This window comes from Mastomys coucha, unplaced genomic scaffold (assembly GCF_008632895.1).
Source record: "Mastomys coucha isolate ucsf_1 unplaced genomic scaffold, UCSF_Mcou_1 pScaffold6, whole genome shotgun sequence".
Classification (NCBI taxonomy): domain Eukaryota; kingdom Metazoa; phylum Chordata; class Mammalia; order Rodentia; family Muridae; genus Mastomys; species Mastomys coucha.
In genome coordinates, this window is record NW_022196912.1 from 97,388,788 (window position 1) to 97,412,494 (window position 23,707).

Consider the following 23,707-nt stretch of genomic DNA (forward strand, 5'->3'; position numbering starts at 1 on the left):
CACAAAGACAAGACATCTCACTCATCTCACGATATAAATTCACATGTAACATGAAAACACATAGACACGTCTAGCAGTTCTGTATATCGAGCTGTAAACTCAGGGGAAAAACTGTCTTTACCGTAGTCTAAAACCCTCGGACCCAAATCTGAGTACCCAGCCTGAATTGGCTGAACCCCTGAACTCTAGCTGTATCTGTTGGACCCTGGCAAGCCAGTCTCTTCGGCAGAAAAGTCTCTGTCGAGCTCTTATCGACATCTTGGCGAAAAATTTTCGCTATAAAATCTAGTTAGAAAATCAACCCAGCCCGATTAAAGAGATCTAGGGGCCGCCTCATAATAAGACTGAAGTGTATAACTTAAAAAACTTTCTAGAAGAAGATTAGCCCATCTAAATTCAACCCAGGGGCAACATGTTTCGCTCTTACCCCTAATTTTCAAACCATCTGCCCCAGTTCTGGGGAGCTGTCTAGACATCTCTGTATCTATGATATATTATCGCTCCTAGCGCACTCCCATGTCTCAGCCCCACGTTGGGCGCCATCTGAAGGAAGCCGGCCCACAGCTTCACTTCATCTCGTGGGAGCTTGAGGTCCTGTAAGTAAATGGGTGATAAGAGAGACAAAGAGACATGACACCAGGAGAGGTTCTCATCGAGGTGTGCCTTACTAAAATGACAGGGGAGCATTTATACTCAAAGACAGTACAGGTATGTAATTGGCATTTAGGTGAGAATCAGACATCAAAGCTCAAACATTGATACAAGAGATTCTAAGAAGGGGAAGAGGGATCAAAGGATCACGGCTTCCTAAGGAGCTGATATCTGGTCTTTGAGTCATTTACATAGGCTCTAAACCCCCAGCGAGCTAAGTCTCTGGTTTCGGTTTTGAGTTCTTTAGTGAGCCCAGCAGGGCTCCCACAAAACCCCACAAATTGCTTAGCTAAATTGGCTTTAGATACATTCACATGCCTATAGGTAGATAGCTAATAAGCATTATGGAACTGTGACAGATCTGGTGGTATGTATGACTGGTTAATAGTGTTCAGAGAGGGCATGAACATGAATCCACAGCTCGACTTCCAATCTCTGTCCTCCCCTTTCTGGTGCACGTGACCTTTTCACACCCAAATTGTCTGATGAGACAGTTCTACTCTTCATTGTAACTGTTTTGAGGTTTTTATTCTGCTGTGAACCAAGAGAGTCAGGAAAGCTTAAGCCTGGTGAAACAATGGAGCCATTTCTTTTCTTTCCTACTCATCTATACAAAGTCCGTTTTCTCATCTCAGCATTAAAGACTTAGAGCAAACAAATAAGCTTCAGATAAATATGTTGTTGGCTAGAACAGATCTCTGAAGATATGTTTAGCAGTGAATTTTTGGGCTTCCTGTTTGTTCCCAGATTTGGTTGGCAAACACACTAGAATAAAGAGAAAAATAAACTTCTCTCCACAACATTGATTTGAAAGCTGGAGACCACCCTCATTTTAAGCTATACTTATGTATGATTATTTGAGAAGTTATTGCCTGAATGAAGCTTGGTTGTTAAGTCAGCACACAGGAACTCTGAGTCCCTTTGTGAAGCATTCCTCAGCACCCTGCCCTCACTAATTCGCTGCATCGTCATGTCCCACTCCAGGATTTCAGCTACAGCCAAAGGGCAGCTGGGATCTGTGGTTTAGTCTGGACTCACTCAGGCTTTAGAAAGAACGTAGAACCTTGGTTGGATAGGTGGCTCAATGGTTAAGAGTACGTGCTGTTCTTCCTGAAGACCTAGGTCCAGTTCCCAGGATCCATGAGGTTGCTCACAATCATCTGGAACAATTAATTTCAGGAGATCCAATGCCCTCTTGGGCTTTATGGGCACAAGATACATACATGGCGTACTAACATGTTTTCAGGAAAAACAATCCTAATAAAAATAATAAATCTTGTGCTGGCGAGATGGCTTAGTGGGTAAGACTGCTCTTCTGAAGGTCATGAGTTCAGATCCCACCAACCACATGGTGGCTCACAACCACCCGTAATGATATCTGAGAGATCTGACACCCTCTTCTGGTGCGTTTGAAGACAACTACAGTGAATTACGCTGGAGCGAGAGGGGCCGGAGTTCAATTCCCAGCAGCCACACATATGATGGCTCACAGCCATCTGTACAGCTACAGTGTACTCATACACATAAATAAAATAAAATAAATCTTTAAAAAAAGTAATAAATCTTTAGGAAAAGAAAAGCAGTCCCTTATTAGGAATAGCCTTCATGGAAGAGAGGAAAAAGGCGCACACACAGAGCCACTCAGAGTTCTAGACACTAAGTGTAAATATACAAACAAAGAAAAGAACACTTTCAAGGACAGTGCACGTTTTAACTTAACTGAACAAAATGTTAAATTTAATATTAGTGTGCTTATGTGTGTGTGTGGTGTGTGTGGTGTGTGTGTGTGGTATGTGTTTGTGTATATATGTGTGGTAAGTATATATGACAGTGGACACATGTGACAGTACCCCTGTGGAGGTCAGAGGAGGACTTTGGGGGGTCACTTCTTTCCTCTCAAGGCAAGCTGATTATTATTATTGTTGTTGTTGTTATTTTTTTGTTTGTTTTTTGTTTGTTTGTTTGTTTTTGGTTTTTCGAGACAGGGTTTCTCTGTATAGTCCTGGCTGTTGTCCTGGAACTCACTTTGTAGACCAGGCTAGCCTTGAACTCAGAATCCGTCTGCCTCTGCCTCCCAAGTGCTGGGATTAAAGGCATGTGCCACCACTGCCTAGCAAGATTATTCTTGTTGGTTCTGCTGTGTATGTACACTCCAGGTGGGTCTCTTGTCTCTACCTCTCATCTTGCCGGGGATTCCTGGGAAAACAGATGTGTGCCTCTGCATCTGACTTTTCTATGGGGATTCTAAGGATTGAACTTGGGTTGTCAGGTATATATGTAAAACATTTTAAGCTGCTGAGTCATCTTGCTGGACCTAAAATTTAAATTCTAACCAAGACATTTACTGAGGATCTTATAAGCCAGCACTTTCCCAAACTTTATTTCACCGTTGTAACGGTGAGCATACTGAACGACAGAGAAGTGACTATCGATGACTGAATTAGACCCCGGGGTCCAAAACTTGCCCTGTCTCAGAAAAGCATGCCTGATTCCCAGTGTGCATCTAAATATTGACTATAGCATCTCCAGCTCCTAAGGGAGGATTGCATGCATGTGAAGTTTGCCTCTAGCATAGAGATCTTCAACAGCCACTTAGTTCTTATGCTGTTTCAGATTAGATAAGAAGTATGGCCAGATCCAACGTATTCTAATCCTTCCCAGTTCCACCAACTAGAGCAAGCATTGAAACATGAGTCCATTGGAACCATTCTCTTTCAAACCACCGTGATGGATATCTGTCTTATTTATGTATTGGAACACTCAGGATCAAAGCCAGGGCTTCCCAAACCAGGCAAGCAGTCTCTCACTCATCTCCAGCCTCTGTAGATATTTTAAGCTAGACAGTTTCCAAAAATCAAGTACTTCTGTCCTGGTCGTCTATTTTGTCTTGTCTTTGCTTTAGTGCTCAAGAAAACTTCATACGGACACCTGTTTACCTCTCATTCAGATTTACACACACCATTATCGTCCTAGCTTCCGACTATGAGTTAAGTCAAAAATCAAGAATATCAGAGGTTGGCTGCACCTTGGACCTGCTTCTGCAGACTTGAAGCACCTTCAAGTAGAAACACTGCTGCTGACTTGCTGTCTTGCCTACAGCTTCCTAAAGCATGGCAGGCTTATTGCTTTGCTGTGGTCTTGTACAGCAGACATCCTTGTCTTCCCTTGGTTGTCCTCTATCTTAGTATTATCTACTTTGAGTAATGAGTTTTATTTGAGATTTTTCAAACAGGATCTCTCTGTGTAGCCCAAACCATCCTCTAACTCAGCCTGCCAAGTTCTGGGATAATAGATGTGTGTCCCACCATGCCTGCTATGACATAATTGTTGAGTATTCTATTCAGAACTGTGTGCAGCTCACTGATGCTGTGAGTTGGAGGTGGTCATATGACTGTCAAGACGACCTGGTTTTACTCAGGCAGTGGTGGTGCACACCTTTAATCCCAGCACTTGGGAGGCAGAGGTAGGCAGATCTCCGAGTCTGAGGCCAGCCTGGTGTGCAGAGTGAGTTCCAGGACGGCCAGGTCTACACAGAGAAACCCATAAGAAAAAAGGATTGAGCCCATCCAATTATGCTGCAGATCAGCATTAGCTTTTCTGAGATCTCTCAGTATGTAATCTCTTCAACGAGATTTAAACATCAACTTTGTTTCCTTTTCCTAGATTGTCATCCTCTTAAGACTTTGATGGTTTCAGGGTCACTAGAAGCAAAGCAAGAACATCAAGTATTGCAGTCTTAGAAGATATGAGAACATTCTTTTCTCTTCTCTCTGGTACCAGTCACACTTGTATCCTGTACATAGTGACCTTAGGATTGGGAAACTTTTTTTTTTTCTTGTTAAGGAAGTTCTCACTGTTTTGGCCTTAGTCTCGTCTCTAACCTTATGAAACCATTTTCAAACTGTTCAAAATATTAGCAAAACGAGGATTTCTAAAGATCCCAAGACAAAGACTGGTCGGGCAGCGTCCAACACGTGCAGTAAGGTATGCAGAGAAGGAAAGGGCTAGAAGTACAAAAGCGGACTGCTGTCCAGAGAGCTGTTCTTTCTGACACTCATGTTCCTAAGCCAGTGCAGCTAAGAAATGCTGCTGGCAGTATTTTTTTCTGACTCATTGGTTTTGCTTAAAATCATCTTGAAACCCATCAAAGCTGCCACATTCACCTCAAAGTCTTACACGATATTTATAGCAGGTTGATCTGCAGATATTTATAGCAGGTTCCTAACTATAGATTTAAGTTCTTCATACTTAAAACCAGCTTTAAACAGTTGAGAAAGACACTTTATTATAGTAATGGTCTTTTCTAGTGGTGGTCATTAATATTTATGAGGTTTTTTTCTTGAGTACTTACTTGTTGCTATGTATTTTGCAATTATGAAGAGTCATTTTTGCTTTGTTCTATATTTAGCTTATTTCTTTGCATTTTTCATGAACTTCAAAATGAAGATCCTCCAGTAAACTTCAGGCTGAAGCTCAGGAATCAGGATCATGTTTCTAAATCTGAAAGTTTGATAGTGTGCTTGGAGCAGTGGGAACTCCTCTTCAGTTCACTAACGTGCTATTGACACTAGGCTCCTTTTGAGGCCTCCTGCCAACTGCAGCAGTGCTGGGTGTGGCCTGCAGATTTTGCCTTTTCAAGAAGCTTCCCCACTAATGGTTGCTTGCTGATTTTGAAAACTCCTCCCTGCCTCTTATGTGTGCCAGTGACTTTGTCTTGCTATGTCATTCAGTAAAACACAAGAGTTACCTTTCACTAACGTGCAGTCAAGTATGGTCCTCAAAACAGTATGCTTGGTGGTTTTACTCTACCCCAAATGAATGCTCTTAGGTTCTCTGGGTAATCTGGACATCCAGACCTTTCAACTGGCTGGTTCTTTGTTGTTTGTTTTGTTTTTTCCTGACTATAGGTGTCTGTGAGCACACTGATTAGAAAATCATTTTTATTTAGATAGTAGAGGTTGTTTTTCCTTAGGGCCATGAGAGGACAGCATGGCCTCTCACACTTTTAACATTTGAGGGCACTCCTTTGACTTTGGTCTCCAATTGTTAATCTCTTATCATTCTTAATTGAATTGGAAATATTAAGAAATTGGTTTTCAATGTCTGTGAAGGTGAATGGGAAATTATTTTTTGTTGGTTTTACCAGATCTAAATTGAATTTAACATTTCCTTCAGATATAAACATAGACAGCCACCTGTAATCTTATTGCCAGTAGAAGGCAGACAGACCTTTGTTGTCATAGCTGTTGATAGTAAGATTGCTTATGCTCGTGGCTAATCTGCATTGGAGCAGCTACTAGGTCATTTGCTAGGATCATTAGAAGTCTTACAGCATTTGTTTATCACTTGAAATTTTTTTATTTATATTTTGATTTTTTTTTTTTTTTTTTTAAAGACAAGACATTGCTGTATATAGTCCAGTCTAGCTTGAAACTCCAAATGTAGCCCAGGGTTGCCATGAACTTAAGATGTCCCTGTCTCATCCTCTTGAGGCACAGGATTGTAGAAGTGGACCTCCATGCCTGGCAATAGCATAGTTTAAATTTTTTGATAGTTAGATTTCTATTTTTATTTTTACATGCATATTTTTGTATGTATATACATGTATATATGTATACGCAGATACATGTAGGGTGCATGCATGTGTGGATGAATACAGGCATACCTACACATGAATGTGTGTGAGTGTGGAGACCAAAGGTTGACATTAGATATCTTTCTTGATTACTTTCAGTTTGCTCTGAGAATCCCCTGTCTCTGTCTCCTCACTGTGCTAGAATTACAGCAGGCACCACTGGAGAGCCGCTCACTGTGGGCAAACATTTTACCCAATGAGCCATGTCCCTCTCCCCACACCACCCCCAGTTTGTTTGTTTAAGAATAATTTAGTTTATTCACAAATTTTCTAGGAAAACATCCATTCTGAGAAAGTACCCATCTATAGACTTCTTTGGAGTGCAAGAGAGAACTGGGTATTTAAAAATGAGTCAAAACCCCCAAGAGAACCTTACCTTGGCTCTTTACTTTCTCTGTTGTTTTTGAAGGCGTTCTCTTGGTGAGTTCTTTTTCAGGTCTTGCAGTCATCTCATCTGTTGTGTTATCTTTCCTGAACTGTAGCTGACTCCACTGGAACCCACTCTCTGTACACAACCTACAAAGACTATGAGATAATGTTCCATGTCTCTACCATGCTGCCCTACACACCTAACAACAAGCAACAGGTAAGGACTGCTATCGTCTGTGCTCCACTTACTGCACTTCCCCCAGAAGCCTGAGTGGCAAGTGTGCAGAATCTGCAACCCGCATGTAGTGTTGCCCCAGCCACAGCAGCAGCTTTGTACTTTGTGGGAGCAGAGAACATTGAGTGAGCAGAAAGCAAATGAAAAGACTCAGATTCTAGGTTTACAGCCAGCTGCCTGGCTTTGTGAATTAATCATTGGCTTTGCACACCAGGGATCGAGGTTTTCATGCAGTCTGAAGGGAACAAGTTGAAGTCACTGTGATTGGGTGACTGCAAAGGGTCTACACAAGTGGGCAAAGATTTTTCTCAAGAGGCCAGTGCTTAAAACAGGGAGTGCTGATGCTTCATCTAGAGTCCAAGGGAAATTGAACACAACAGTAAGAGTGTGAGGGAGATTGTCAGTAGGGTCCAGAGCTGTGTTCTTCCTTCAGGAAATGGCAAGGAGTAGAATTGATAATGTCAAGTGTAACTACACTGAGTCCTGCAGAGATCAGGGACACTCCTAGTCACCAAATGCAAGAGGAGTGAAGGAACCAGGATGTACAGACTGTCATGGAGGAAGATGGAAGCTGACAGTTCTGTTTGGACAATATCAGCAGTCACTCATATTGGGAAACTAGTTCAAAATAAATGTCAGATTGAACCTGAGAAGAAGCCAGAAGCACACATTTTCTCCTTCCATACCCATTGCAAACTTGCCCAGTTTCACATCTGATTTCCTATCAGGTGTGCATGTTTCATTGTCTGTTGTACTAACAGGGCCAGCTACAGAATGAATCAGGGCTCCTTCAGTGATCTTAGTTCATCACTCAGCTAACCTCACATCTTACTGCTTTGGATTAACTCTCAAGCCTACGTAAAAAAGCTTTGTTTTTCCAGGTTAGTTACCAAAGTGATCAAAAATAGGAAAGTGAACAGTGAGTCACCATAAATCTGCAGTAAGCCCACCTCAAGAAGAGTTCTCTGGCCCAAACTCTGTGCACGGTTTATAGACTTCTGAGTGGAAAGCACCATTCCGAGAGAGATAAAGTAAACTCATTCTGACCAGTCAGTAAAACACTAAGGAATAATCATTGAGAAGAAAAGGATGTGTTGCTTTGCAGAAAAACATGAGCTTTCTCAGGCAGGGTTCTTTCTGTATTTAATTCCAGGATGTAGTAGTTAAAGGGCGGGGCAGAGTAAGTTACCATTTCAGTGCACAACTGTATACATAGTTTAATTTGGGGAATCAATGAAAGCAAAAATATTGCAGTCCTAAATTAAAGTGTTAATCTCTACTGCTACATACTAAGAATTTTTTATTCTCTATATAATTAGTTTGTTTTCTTCGGTGTAGATAACTTTATACATAGAAATATATTTAAAGAGAATGTCTTTTAAAATACTTTCCATGTATCTAAAATAAATGCAGCTTTGTTTACATTTAGTATAAGACAAATGGATGTGAGTTCTTATTAAAACTTGAATTCCACATATCAAGGCTTACTGAAGAATGATTTTGCAGGAAAAAAGATACTGACGTGTGTAGAATAGAGAGGCAATGTTTGTTTTTATCCGTGATCTTACTGTAGCATGACGTTTTGGCTACATTCTAGATAGCAATCAGTTCACACCAGGCTTCATCTCCATCCTGTCTGATACTTAGAAATGAAGTAAACTTCCTCACTGGATGATAACTTGAAATGCTTTCAAATTCCTAAGGTTAAAAGTATGTTTCCTGGGGCTGCAGAATTAGCTTGGCACCCTGTTGCCCTTCCGGAGGACCCAGGTTTGGTTCCCAACATCTGCTTGGTGCCTTACAATGATCTGTAACTTCAGTTTCAGGGGATCCAATACCCTCTGCTGGCCTCCACAGGTATCAAGCATGCTTGCAATGCACAGATATACATGCATACAGAACATTCTACCATAAAATAAAACAGTAGGCTTTTTGAAAAGTATGTTTCCCAGACATTTTTCCCTAAACTTCCAACTCTAATCTAAAAGGCTGCTGTCTTCCAGCTGGAGGCCAGCACTAGGTTATTGGTTTTATGTAATTCTCATGCTTTAATATCCCTAGAGAATTTAAATAACAAATGAGTTGTCTGAGTACAAGGTTGTGTGCAGCATAGTTAGTTGTGATTTTTAGTTGTTTTGCTTCCATAAAACAAAGATGAGAAAAACAAACTTTACTCCAGTTTTTATAGGATAATCACACTGTCTGAGGAGCCTCCTTGGAAGGAGCTGACTGGCTTGATGTGCCTGAATGTGAAACCAGGACCTAGTATGAGAGCAGGAATCAGAAAGGAGTCTGAAACAGGGCTCTGTAATTAAGGACGGTGTTCAAACCCAAGACCTAACCTGCCTTTCAATTGTTATTACTTGTGGAATAGTATGGATTTCTATGTTCTTAGCTTACAACACAGACTGTCTACCAGGAAAGCCCTTGTCCACATGCTCTGGAAAGGCAACTGTCATAATTGTGCTGTAATTACTTCAGCCACTCCTCATCTCTACAGCTCTTCCCCAGTGGCAAGTTTCTTGCCTGAGAAAAGAACACAACTGTTGCCATAGATACTGAGGTTCTGGGCATGTCTGCTTTTAGTTAGCTTTGTTTGAGTGGCTATATCCTTTATGCAAATTTTAGAATATTCAATTCCACGTTCCTCCTTTGGAGAGGATGCTAAGACAGGCTGGACTTTAGAGAGGAACTGTGATCCTTGCACTGGCACATGCAGTGGACTAGATGCCTTCAACATAGAGGATGGTGGAGGGTGTCTCCAAGTGTCCTTACTCATGGTGGTGCTTGCTTGTTTTCTTGTAGCTCCTGAGGAAGCGGCACATTGGGAATGACATTGTGACAATAGTTTTCCAAGAGCCTGGAGCACAACCATTCAGCCCGAAAAACATCCGATCTCACTTTCAGCATGTTTTTGTCATTGTCCGGGCTCACAACCCCTGCACTGAGAGTGTCTGTTACAGGTAGGCATCAAACTGTAGTGGCTAAGTGGGTGGTGGGTGATGGCTCTGCGGCCCTCCCCCAGCTCTGTGTTCTGGAGTACGTGGGAAGTCTGTTACTGTCATCTTTATCTCTGCATCATGTGCACAGTTGGCTAAATTCACGTGGTGATGTAACTGGCAGTGCTGGCATTCCTGGGCTTGTGGTTAGACACCTGTCCTTTCCATTTGCACCTCCTCCTTAAGTGCTGTCCTTCATCCATACCATCTGGTCACCAACTAAATAGTTACCTATGCTGTTAATTATATATTCCTTTTTGGCAAGGCAAGAGCAGATATGAATGTTCATAATAAATAGAAGTTCATTTTTTTAATTGTTGCTATTAAAAAGCCCTTTAATGTTTCTAAGCATATTCTTAAAGGCTTTTTTGTGTTTTATTAGACATTTGTTGTAATTGTTTCAAATACTTTGAGCATTTCCCATGTGCTGTCTACTGGATTTGGTCAAAGGATTTCATACAACCATGTAGGTAGACAGTGAAACCCTCTTGAACACTGGGAAGTATGCCCAGTGGGCTGTCATACAATGTATTTTTTAAACAAATTATTAATTTATTTTATGCATATAAGTACACCGTGGCTGTCTTCAGACACACCAGAAGAGGGCATTGGATCCCACTACAGATGGCTGTGAGCCACCATATGGTTGCTGGGAATTGAACTCTGGACCTCTGAAAGAGCAGTACTATTGACCGCTGAGCATTCTCTCCATCCCCCTCCCATACAATGTATTTTAAAAGAACCCTTTTCTTTTCAAGCCTTTGTCTAAATCAGCACTGCCCAATGGAAACAGGGCAAGCCATGTACTCATTTTGTTTTTTAATTGTCTTTCTGAATTTGAAATTACAATTTAATTACATTTCTCCCTTGCCCTTCCTCCCTCCAAACCCTGCTATATACTCAGCCCCACTCTTCTTCAAATTCATGACCTCTTTATTTCACTAATTAGCCAGATTTAAAACAAAACAAAAACAAACAAATAAATATATTAAGTGGGCAAAAGAAATTTTGACACTATTTTGAGCCAGTGTTTTATATTATTTACTAAATATATCTAAGTTATTTCTATATAATAAGTTATATAATTTAAAATACTGATTGATATCAGTTGTGACCCTACCCTTCTCTGGTGATGGTGGTGGTTTTTTTAAGACAGGGTCTAACTGTGTAACTCTGGGACTCACTCTGTAGACCAAGCTGCTCTTAATCTCCAGAGATTCCATCTGTCCCTGCCTCCTGCGTGCTGGGATTAGTGGGACAAAGAGCATGCAGCAATTGCACCCAGCTCCTGGGACCTTTCTCTGGACTGGGTTGGGTGCCTTTTGTTAGAGTGCATCTTGGCTCTATCAAAGGATTTCCTAATTTTTCACTGAGTGAACTTGGTCTTGTTATGATTTCCTGACAAGTGAAAGTTGTGTATGGAGTTACATACCAGATCGTTCCAGGACATTTTGTGAAAGCTTTGTCTGCATCTTGTATCAGTCTTTAGGTTTTATATTAACTATATTTTAATCTAATTTGATGTTCCTCATCACACTACCCCATTTTACATGCTCAGTAGCTACTCTTGCCTGTTAGCCGCCATCCTGCATCACTGCTCTGGCTGGGTCACGGCCTTCTGCAGTTCTCTTTTGTTTACAGTGCATACACAGGTACATAAGATCCTGAAATGGTGGGTTTTCTGTCACTCTTTGAAATTCTTGCATAAGAAGACCATCTTTTCTTTTTTAATTTAATTTTACATTTTGTATATGAGTGTTTTGATTACATTTATGCACCAAGTGCGTGGTTGTTGCCAGCAGAGGTCAGATCCCCTGAAACTGGAGTTATTATAATGATTTGGAGGACAGGGTGAGTAGAAGAATAAGTTATAAGGACATTTAATCAAGAAAATAGGATTTGCCATAGTGTGTGTTGTAAACACAGATATATGGAATAAAGCAGGAAACAGAGCAAGTTCAGGAGTCCTGGGTGGGTGTGTAGCGTGAAGACAGGGACAGCAGTGCAGGGCTGTGCTGGGAGAGTGACCCTGGGAATACTTCACTAAGTGTCTCCAGTGAAGGTAATTATATAAGCGGGTATGGAGGATGCAATCTGCTTGTATCTGTTTCTCTTGTCCTAACCCAGTCATGTATGTACCTGAGAGAACAAAGAAAATTCCTACCATGGATCTAGGGACTATGTGCTAAAGATTACCCCATGCTTGATCAGAATGCTCTCCAGCTTCTGTTGTTATTTGTTATAATTAAAGTGTTCTTAATTGCCTGGTCCCAGCTGATAGATCAAATTAGAAATGACAAATCAAAACAGGAGCTGCATTAAAGTAAAAATGCACTGAAAACCATCAGTTTGTGCTTATTGTTAGAGGAGATGAAAAAGCCAGTAACATCAATGCTAGAGATTCAGCAAGCATTAGCAGCCTGGGTCATCTATGTGAGGGCGACCATGAGTGTCACCATTTCCAGTTGTGTATCAGTGTATGTAGCATTGGTCATCAGAGGTCACAAACACCACAAAAAGAGACAAATGTGTGCTTCGTGATGGCAGAGTGACACCCTACCCTTGTCTCTTTCCCAAATTAAATCTGACTGTGATCAAGCCTTTTAGTCAAGGCACTGTAATGTAGATGATCAGGGGGCAGGTTTATACTACAAAGAAGGCTCTCTATGAGCAACCAACAGTCCAGGGTCTTCAGAAGATGCATTGCAAGAGAGAAAGTCATAAGGGAAGTAGACAGGACTCTATAGAATGAAAACTTAGTAAGGATAGGTTGATTTCAGGATAGCATGCATAAGGCCTCGTTCAGTCTCTGATATTACTCCTCTCATGTAGTTAATTAATTTCAATGTGTGGATCATATCAAGACCATAGTATGTCCATGCATATGAGCATACATGCGCAAAATAACCTTTAGACATAGGAAGCAATTGGAATTTGGACCATAAATTTGGTGAGATTAAGAAATTATTAATTTTAAAACTAATAAATAATTATAAAAAATGACCCATGGTCTTCATAGATCATTTGTTAATTTGGGTCTGCAGCCAAATTAAAAAAGCATGTGTGTTTATTCTCTCAGAAAGGTTTGCATTTCTGAGAGTGGGTGTGATGTAGTGCAAAGGGCACTTGGAGTTAGACCAGCTTGTGAAATTGCCAGGATAGGATCTCAAATTTTCTCCTCTATGCAGTCAATGGCTGCCTGTAAGATCTGCTAAAATCCAACTAGTAGCCAAGGGAATGTGGGGCATGTACATCCACAGACCTGCCTGGACTTTCTCTTAGAAGAAGTCAAAGGAGGCAAGATGTACACCAAGCCACAGTTAGCCCCAAAGGCTGGCCTTGCTGTCGCTCTTTGTGCTTAAAACTCAGCAGCCCAGCCTGCTGCCTGGGATCTTCAGGTCTGCTCTCTCCTCTCGGCTCCTCCTAACCCTCTCCCTACCTGACCTCATTCTCATGAAATGTGTAATCTCCCCAGACACTTGCTGTGCAGTGGTTCTGCTTAAGATGCCCCCACCCACCATGGTCACCCTAGCTCTGCTTATGCTGTTGTATGAATATTCAGGTGCGTGCACACAGACGCAAATACACAAACACAGCTGGAGCTCCTTGAGTGTTGTCGGGGAGCCGAGCAGTGCTGGAGTCCCACAACTCCTGGATGTGAGTGTGCTCGTGTTCTGGGCCCAGATTTGAGGCTTGCAAAGTTCCTCCAGCATTGTTCGTTCTGACCCCAGCTTCCAGAAAGAGCCACTTCTATCTCTAGGGTGTGCTCAATGTCTTGTCTTTTCTCTTCCTTCTTTTCTTCTTCCTGTTCTTCTTTTCTAGACAGGGTCTCTCCACGTAGCCCTGGCTAACTTGGAACTTCCTCTGTAGACCAGACTGGCCTCAAACTCAGGCATCCATCTGCCTCTGCCTCCTGAGTACTGGGACTAAAGTTGTGTGCCACCACTGCCCTGCTCTGGGTTATCTTCAGTCCTGGGTACTGAGCCCCGAGACCCAGCACATGCTGTGCAAGCTCTCCCTTGAACATTCTGTGCAAGCGCTCCCCCGTGCAGCTTCCTTAGGCCTCTGTTCACTTTACTCTGAGATAAGATCTCACTACATTAAATAGGCTGGCTTGAACTTACTCTGTAGCCCTGGCAGGCTTTGAACTCGAGATCTCCCTGCCTCTGCTTCCTCAGTGGCCAAGCTTACACTACTAAACCACCAGACCTGGCTCCATTTTTCTTTTAACTTGAAGTTGAAATCAGTTGATAATTGCCATTTACATGCTTCCAAAATTCAAGTTGCTTCTTTTTGCTTTTGTTCTTTTAGGTTGTGGAGGGATTTTTGGGTTTTGTTTTTTATACTTGTTTATGAATTTGATGTTTAGGGGGAACATGTACCATATAGGTAAAATGTCAGAGGACAGGTTCTTTCTTCCCCCGTGTGGGCCCTGGGGATCAAACTCATCATACAGGTTGGTGGCAAGGACCTTTACCCACTGATCAATCTCACTACCCCCTCACCCCCCCATGAGGCCCCACTCCTTTAAGGAAGTGTCATGTAGCTTGGGCTGGCCTTGAACTTGCTATGTAGCCAAAGGTGACCCTGAACTTCTGATTTTTCCAAATGCTGGAATTTCAGGTGTACCCACCCACCATGTGTGGCTCTAAAGTTCTTCTTTCTTTCTTTCTCTTTCTTTCTTTCTTTCTTTCCTTCCTTCTTCCTTCCTTCCTTCCTTCCTTCCTTCCTTCCTTCCTCTCTCTCTCTCTCTCTCTCTCTCTCTCTTTTTCTTTCTTTCTTTCTAAGATGTATTTATTACATGTAAGTACACTGTAGCTGTCTTCAGACTCACCAGAAGAGGGTGTCGGAGATGGTTGTGAGCCACCATGTGGTTGCTGGGATTTGAACTCATGACCTTTGGAAGAGCAGTCAGTGCTCTTAACCGCTAAGCCATCTCTCCAGCCCCCAAGTTCTACTTTCTTAATCTGCCCTGTTTGCATTAGTACTTCTATTCAACTGTCCTTAGAGCATCCTTGTTTACCAAATTACCAGTTGTGTAACAAAATAAATTTTATTGAAAGTTTTTGATACTAGTGAATGTTACATGGTCCAGACCAAGCAGACACAGCATGGTGCTGGTCTCTCAGGCTAGGAAATTTGTGTGGGTGATCCCATTATCAGGTACCAAAGGGAGAGAAGGGGAAAGGTGTAGTTCTTTTTTTGGAAGTGCTGGTGGAGTGGGCGAGGCTTCAGTTGTTGATGCTCAGCGTTTGCCTTCAGCCCTGGCATGCTCCAGGAGCCATGTAGATCATCATGTTTTTCTGGAAAGTGATGGATTTGTACCCACTGTTTACCCAGGCATAAACACTGGGCTCACTCTGGGTCTCCCTATTGTTTTCAAGGACTTTGGAGAATGTATCTGTAGATTAAAGTGCACACACAAACACACATTTTCCTTTGTAGAATAGAAGATTGAAGGCAAGTCTGAAGTGAAGCTCACAATTTTATGGACATTTGAGGGCCAATGACATCTAAAGTCCCTCCCTTTCAGTGTTGCCCTTCCCTGACTGCTTCAGCCTCTAAGCTCAGTTTATCCTGGGTGGTGGGTTCTAGTCCTCTGTACTGCCAAGGGAACAGGGCTAGAAAGAGTGGGCCATTGCCAAGATGCAGTGCAGCAAAGGAGCCTAAGGTAAGTGTGGCTGAGGAAAGGCCTTTAGAACTATTGATAATTAACCGAAGGGATCGGTATTGAGGTATTGTAGACAAAGTTCCTTTGGAAGTGAGCAAAACACTTAGCTTAAACCAGGCTTTATCATCGAGAGTTTGCCGTCTGTCATCCGAGTCAGTGAGCCTCTTAACCTTGTGGAACCAAGAAAGTTAACGTGGCTAGAACAAAACCTCTTGAGAGGCACCGTCTCGGCCCTCCTCTTCCTCACTGTCTTCACAAGGATTCTGTTTCTAATCCTGCAGACTTGATTACTGTCTGTGTCACTTACCTCCCATCTGTGGTGAATCACAGATAATTACATGGTGAAGACTCAGTTCTCGCCCTCACAGTTCGTTCTAGAAGCTTCTAATTATTCGTAGGTTGCCAGTGTGTGTTTGTCTAAAGTTCTGTGGGTTAATAAATAATCTGTATATTCCTACAGACTCAGGGGCAAGTAGATGTGCTCAGGATCCCAGCTCTGCTGAGCGTGTGCCTCTCTTTAGTTACAGTAAAACCACAGCTGCTTCCTGAGGAAGGGAAATTAGCAAAGAGTTGCCAACTTTAAAATGAAAGATATTAAACATTTCTGGATCCTCACAGGATTCCTGGGGGAAGATCTACCAAATCTGGATTTCAGCATTTTCTGCTCAGCTTCATGAGAGGGAAAAGCTAACATGATCAAATTAAAATTACACAGCTGTCAGCATTCAAGCCAGACAACTCACATTGACAAGAAAAATTGCCTTTGTAATAGTGTGTAATTAGGTCTAATGCATGCACAGGGGAGTCTGGGGCTTCCCTTGTGTAGTCAGAGCATGGGTGTTGGCTTACATCTCCCTTTGTCATGAAGTGAGGCAGGTAGTCTTCTTTTAAAGATAAATTTGTGAAGAGCATATATCATGTATAGCTTTTCCATTTCACCTAAGTATAAGTTCTAAGTATAAAACCTTCATTTAAAGATTTATCAATCTCATTTCTATAAGATGAAGACTTTTTTTTTCCAAAAGTAGCTGAATATCTTAAAGTGAACCCCTCCACCCCTTTTAGGGAAGGGTGAGCCAAGGTCTCATGTTGTAGGCTGTTAGGAAACTTACTAGGCATCCCAGGATAGCCTAAAACTCCTCCTGCCTCAGCTTCTGAGTGAGGCAGGGCTGTCAGTTTACTTTGAAAGCACTCTCAAGTTGTATCTTCTCGTGAAAACTCACATAAAACATTTTCTAGTGCCCAGTTTCATGGCTGACTGGATTTTAAATCATGTGGAAAAGGGAATTGTCACCTTTAGCTCTGTTGGGCTTGGCTGAGGGCGTCAGGCGTCATCTCGAAGACTGGCATATGACATACAGCCTCTTTATTTTTACCCAACTTCTGTTGTTTTAGGAAAGTTTTGGTATTTTTCTTTCCGACATTAAAATTAGATGAATACAGATGTTTATAGTTTTTTTCATGGGCCTATTTTTTAAGCTATGTGTATGCAAAAGCAGTGATGGAAACAAGCTTTCTTAGGTCAGTCTGACTTAAAACAAACAGGAAAGGGAAATGCGCTTCTTGCAGAACCACAGACCAAAAGCAGGACATCTGGACCGAAGAATAGCTCTGTTAAAAAAACATGATTTCCAAGTATTGTGGCAGTTCTATAAAAATCATAATTGATATTGATGTTTTTATTTCAAAGGTATGCTTTTAATCTAGTCTCGCAACCCCTCTCACATGGATAGATAGTCTTTACTGTATTAGAAAGACTCGTTTCTCACAGTCAGTGCATCTTCTGTCATTTCCCTGATGAACTGTGTATTTCCCCAGCAGCCATTCTGTCTCAAGTGGAGAACACATCTAGGTTCTGACAGAATCTCTGTTCTGAAAGGTTGTGTGATTATAGCAATGTCTGAAGGTATTTAAAATAGCTTTTATTCTGTTGTGTGGAACATTACAGTAAGCCAACATGACTAACCCCCATGATATTGTGGTTAGTCTCCTACCTGCTAAAGAAGGGAAGTTTTGACTCATTTGAAGTTAGTCTCATCCTTTGTTCTTTGCTTTGTCCCTCAGTGTGGCAGTAACCAGGTCCAGAGATGTGCCTTCTTTTGGACCTCCCATCCCTAAAGGGGTCACCTTCCCCAAGTCAAATGTGTTCAGGGACTTTCTTTTGGCCAAAGTGATTAATGCAGAAAATGCTGCTCATAAATCAGAGAAGTTCCGGGCCATGGCAACAAGGACCCGCCAGGAATACCTGAAAGATCTGGCAGAAAAGAATGTCACCAACACACCTATTGACCCTTCTGGCAAGTTTCCATTTATTTCTCTGGCCTCCAAGAAGAAGGAAAAGTCTAAGCCTTATCCAGGAGCTGAGCTCAGTAGCATGGGGGCCATTGTGTGGGCAGTCCGGGCCAAAGACTACAACAAGGCCATGGAGTTCGACTGCCTCCTTGGGATCTCCAATGAGTTCATTGTCCTCATTGAGCAGGAAACAAAGAGCGTGGCTTTCAATTGCTCCTGCAGAGATGTGATAGGGTGGACTTCCAGCGACACCAGTCTCAAAATCTTCTATGAGCGGGGAGAGTGTGTGTCGGTGGAGAGCTTCATTAGCAGTGAAGATATCAAAGAAATTGTCAAGAGGCTGCAGGTGAGACCATCTGCTGTTCCCATGCTCACTCCCAGGGGTTTCGGCAGACAAAGCCAGAGCAGAGAGGCTTGTGGGGCATGATTGGCTACTCTGGCGATTTCTTTTGCCAACAAATGAAGCAGCATACTTTATCTGACGCTCCTGCTTTCCATCGTTTGTTGAGGAAAAGCAGCAGCCCTGGGCAGGTGGGATGACATGCTGTCTGGGGGCTTGTGCTGAGAAGTCACCTGTACAGTCCGGTCTCACTGCCCTGGTGATTGGTGTTGCTGTAGTTGCTGAGAAAGCTGTTTACTAACCCACCATGGAATGTTTTTTAAGGGCTGTTGAATGCAGAATACAGGTTCTCATTGCTGCCGGTTCTCTCTGTAGGTCTGTCCCAGATTTTTCTATAATGTCAAGAAAACCACTGCACCTTGTGGAGGCAGCCAGTGTGTTGTGTTTTCCTACCGAATAGAGACTAGGGAAGAGGGATAACCAGCTCCCCTTCAGACAGCTACAGGATGTTAGGAATAACCAAAGGCAGCGTTTTCTTTAATTCCAGATCAACTGTTTAATAACTTACAGCACTTAACCCAATATCTCTTTCCCTTGTCTAGTTTGTTTCAAAAGGTTGTGAATCAGTGGAGATGACACTTCGAAGAAATGGGCTGGGACAGCTTGGCTTCCATGTCAACTATGAGGGCATCGTGGCGGATGTAGAGCCCTATGGCTATGCATGGCAAGCGGGTCTGAGGCAGGGCAGCCGCCTGGTAGAGATCTGCAAGGTGGCAGTAGCCACCTTGAGCCATGAACAGATGATCGACCTCTTGAGAACATCAGTCACAGTGAAAGTTGTCATCATCCCTCCTCATGATGACTGCACCCCACGGAGGTAGGTTTGAATTTGTGGCTACTGGGCCACATGGGACACCTCTTAATAGGCAGGGTAACCAGAGAGAAATCGTCCTCTTGTGAGGCTTATGGTTCCTGCACAGAAAGTCTCCCACAGGATGCAGCTCCAGACTACACCCATCTTCAGCATCTTGCTCCAGTGGCCTATGAACAGCACACATCCATCTTGGCTTATCTGAATGTTTTCCTTCATGTGGCATGATGCTCATGCTATCCTCACTCCCTTTTATCTCATGACTGTTCAGAACTCAGCTGTTGTCTTAAGCCCTGCTCTCTGGGTCTGCTGAGCCCAACTTCCAGGCTTTTTTTCTGGCAGCATCTGTGGAGCCAGGAACGGGTTCAGATGACTCAGTGCTGTGCTTGATGCCTTGACTGCTTGTCTATAGCCTTCTAGATGGAGGCCTAGAGCCTCCTACCTCCTCAGCTCCTGCTAAGACAGCAGCACTGACCAAAACTTCACTTCTTTGCCTCTGGGAAAATCTGATCAACTGTTTTTCTCCTTTAGACTTAGCAAATATTTTTTGTTGGTTTAAAAAAAAAAAATGTAGCCAGTTGGTGCTGTCTTAAGTCCCAGCACTTGGGAGGCAGAAGCAGGTGGATTTCTGAGTTCGAGGCCAGCCTGGTCTACAGAGTGAGTTCCAGGACAGCTGACTACATAGAGAAACCCTGACTGGAAAAAGCAAAGTAAAAAAGAAGAAAAGAAAAGAAAAATGTTGTATATTTTTAGCTACTACTTTCTAAGAGTTTGTCTTCAATTTAGTAGTTAAAGCCAAAACATAAGCTGGGTATGGTGGTACAGGCCTTTAATTCCAGTACTCGGGAGTCAGAGGCAGATGGATTTCTGGTCTACAAAGCAAGCTATCCTGGCTCAGGATAGCCAGGGCTTTTAAGCAGAGAAAACCAAAATACATACAACATCTAATTAATAAAACCAAACCATAGTTCTTTTTCTCCCTAAAATGACTAGTCCTATGTCTGAATACTCATGGATTTATGATTAGCAGATGGTAGAATATAAATCATTACAGTGGGTTATTTGAGTCCCTTAAAGACTTAGGTGGACTTCAGTTAAAAATCAGTCTTTATTCAGAATAGCATTTATTTATGACATTTATCAGGTAGGCAACCTGGGGGTTGTGTGCCTGTGTCAAAATATTTCTGGGGTTCTTTAGTCTGAGCAGGTTAAAGAGTGCTCTCTTTTAGATAGCTAAGTTTTCAAAAAAAAAAAAATGTATCCACAGAACTTTTTGGTTTAGCCAGTCTGGGACGGCTGTGTATGTCCCTGTCCAGAGGATAGCAGGATCTACTGACCCTGCCAGCTTTTCTGGAGTTTCTCAGTCCATTGCCACTTACATTAAGTATTCTATTGACCCTGGGATTCACATGGTGGTTCAGAGGGCTCTTATCTAGAACATTCTTTGAGTGCCCAATTCTACTCTGCTGTCACCTGGCTGCTGTCCTTCGATTTCCCTAAACAGGAGTTTCTACAGTCAGAAAAAAGTGCCTCAGCTCTCGGAGTCACAGACACAGTGGCTCTGCTCTTTTCTCTAGGCTCCAGGTGTGTCTGGGGAACTGGAACAAAGCAGTCGTTAGGCAAACAGAATAGAACTCCCGCTTCTACCACTCTGAGTAATTGTCACTAGGAAGCTAGGCCTGCAATGAGGGGTGGCTTGCTGGCCATGCTCATCCAGGTGAGGTTTATCTCCTTGGAGTGTTAGGGAATACCATTAGCTGAATTTTTACTTCAGTGTTCTAGGTCCTAGAGAAAAAATAAACTGTTCCATGAATTAACACATTTAATTCTTTTAGCAATCCTATGAGGAGATATGACCATCAGTTACTCCCACCAAACTTGATGACCTGAGGTTGATCCCTGGATCTCATGTGGTGGGAGGAGACCCCAGAGGTGTCCTCTCACCATGTCCTACTGCACAGTAAATGAATAAATAAACACACAAAGAAATGATAATCTTACAAAAGAGAAAGAAACTTTAGTAAGTTTCAGGCTCCTGTGGCGTCAGAGTCCAGGTGTCAGCGTTATTCTGTAGGTTGGCACAGACCCTTGCCCATGCGTTAGTGTAAACCATGGGTGTGCTGGTAAATCTGGTTCATGGTGTCATTTTTCCCACTGGCCTCTTTGAAGCAACCACCATGAAATCTGGAAAAGGCTGCACTAGGCCAGATGGACAACCCATTGTGACATCAGTGCAGACGACTCCCACACTGTGTGAAGGAGCCACATCTGTCTTCCCCTGGGAACCTGCAGCCATCCTCTCCAGGTGCACACTGCTGCCCGCACATGTCAGGTGCTGAGCTGGGGAGCTGGGGGCTGCTCCCTTGCCCTCCCCGATGACTGCTTTGTGCAGGTGGGAAATTGTGCACTGTGCAGATGCCTTTGGAGGCCTGAAAAGCTGTTCACTCCTGCAGAAGTGGCTTCAAAGGGAACAGTTGAAGCATTAACACCTTGCTGCAGTTTTCAACAAAATAGGATGATGCTTCTGTCTCCTCCCTCCACACTTCACACTCCCACTGCTATTTTCCTAGCGACTAATTACTCTGTTCTCTGAGTAATTACTCTCTTCTCTGTCAGGCTTCCTAGGGCTCTGGGTGGGGTGGGCCGGGCCTCCTCAAAGCTCAGTGCTGTTTGGTCCTAGCAGTTGCTGAGACCTTGAGATCATCCCAGGCAGCCACACAGCAACCATGTCAGGAAAGCCTGAAGTGTGTGTGCGCATGCATTTTGAAAAGGCAGCTTTTAAAAATGGAAGTTAGCTTGACAGCCACCCTTCCCCCCAAAATATTTAAATATTATAAAATCAAGGACCTTTTCCCTATTCTTAGAAAACAGGCCAACTCTTCACAAACTGTAGTTTGTTTAAGAGAAGGGACATAAAGCAAAGCCAAATTTCTGAGTTCCTGCCATGTGCATGGTGGGTCTTGTTTCATTTTTCCCAGTGCCTGCCCTTCCTATGGTTGCTGCATTTTTTAATAAATGACTGAGACAAATAGAAGGCACTGCCCAGAGAGAACAGTGCAGTGAAACCGTTCTGAGGGCCGGCCAGAGGTCCTCCCAAGTCTCCTTCATTCCCACCCCCATGAGTGGGAAGGCCCTCACTGCATCTCTGGTGTCTGTGACCTCTGGGACTCCAGCTCATCCACTTAGAGACGTAGCGGCTGGGGGTTAGATGAGGCACTCCGGATGTGTAGCTTTTTTCTGCAGGGTGCTGCTCTGCAATCAGGGGCCATTCAAGAGCTAAAAACAGTTCCATAAAAAGACTAAATTATCTTTAGGACTGTTATTTTTCATGCTGGGGGTTTGACAGTCAAATTATCTTTTAAATAGGAATGGGTTTCTTGCTTTGAAAGTGAGAGCATGTTGACTTTGAGCTGAACTCATGTGTCCAAATTACTCTCCAGATGAGCGCCATCAAAAGGAGTTGCATACTTCTTTAGAGCCCACATCACAGCCAGGGACCCTAGTGTTCTTAAACATTAGTCTTTTAGCATTAGGCCTTAGTTTGCCCCTTGGTCACAATCAACACTGAAAATGCCTGCTAACCACAAGCCCAAATAGGTTTCCAACAGGTGCTGGCAGTTCCTTTGGTCATAGCCTGCACTTTGTAGATATGATTCTTTGTGGTGAAAGATGTACAGAGAGTTAGAGATATCCTCTAGTAAGGGACTACAGTAAGCCAGGCCTGCAGGTTCTGTGCTGTGGGTTAAGACCTGACCTGACTCCCCCATTGTAGACTCTCTGTAGTTTGGCTAAATTAGGATCCATCCTCTTCCTGCAGTCTGTCCTACAGTTAACTTCATGACCATATTTTACTCCCAGGAGGCCATGGAGAGTTTTTCATGACTACTTATGTACGACATTAGCACTATTATTAGCTCTGTCCTTCAGAGGAGTATCCACTCTTGAGTCATCTGTCATTCTTAGGTTTTACAGAAATGGGTAGGATACAAAGTCAATAAGATGGTCCCTTGACATGAAGGTAGTAGGAAATGGCTGCAGTTTGGTTCTCTGTGAACTTAATGATATTCATAGACACATAAGATATCTCAGTAAATTTTCAGCATTAACTATATGTTAAAATGATACAATTTCAGATATTTTGGGTAAAACAAAGCATCTCAAATCAGTTGCACCAATTTTATTTTACTTTCTGAAATTAAAATCCCAACTTTGGCTCATCTGTGCAGCTCCTCCCATTGCCTTGGACTCAGTCTACATTATCTCCAAAGTGACTCTTCCTGCTCACCCTCCTTCAAGTCTTCCCTCCTGCTTCTCAGACCTTGTAGTCCCAGTATTTAATGGTGGAATCCTGATGCAGGTTAATACTGTAGAGGGATAGAAGAACAGACAGAAACTCTCTCTTGTTTTGATATAAAGAGTGGAATGTGAGTTTCTGAGGAATGCTTGGCCTTCTATGGGGACTAAAAATTGTTGCATTTCTGTAATAAGTTTTTTTCCTCCCAGGCTAAATTTGGGTCTCTGCTTGGGCATGGGGATCTTCCTGGTTTTATTTCTTGGCTCTTGGGGTCCCAGCCCATTTAGAGCTGCCCTCACCAGGAGGTATCTACTTGCAGCTCTGGCAGAGATGTGCAGAGCTGCTTGTTG

At 42.8% G+C, this 23,707-nt stretch overlaps 1 protein-coding gene across 5 annotated transcripts in view; it reads left to right on the forward strand.

Annotated features, from left to right (window-relative positions):
• Window positions 1–23,707, forward strand: part of Sipa1l1 (signal induced proliferation associated 1 like 1) — a 288,870-nt gene that overhangs the window by 211,217 nt on the left and 53,946 nt on the right. For all 5 annotated transcript variants that reach the window (XM_031355460.1, XM_031355465.1, XM_031355461.1 and 2 more), the window contains 4 exons: window positions 6,769–6,872; window positions 9,696–9,853; window positions 17,625–18,198; window positions 18,795–19,069. In XM_031355460.1, the coding sequence (XP_031211320.1) occupies window positions 6,769–6,872; window positions 9,696–9,853; window positions 17,625–18,198; window positions 18,795–19,069 (1,111 nt within the window). The remainder of the gene's footprint in view (window positions 1–6,768; window positions 6,873–9,695; window positions 9,854–17,624; window positions 18,199–18,794; window positions 19,070–23,707) is intronic.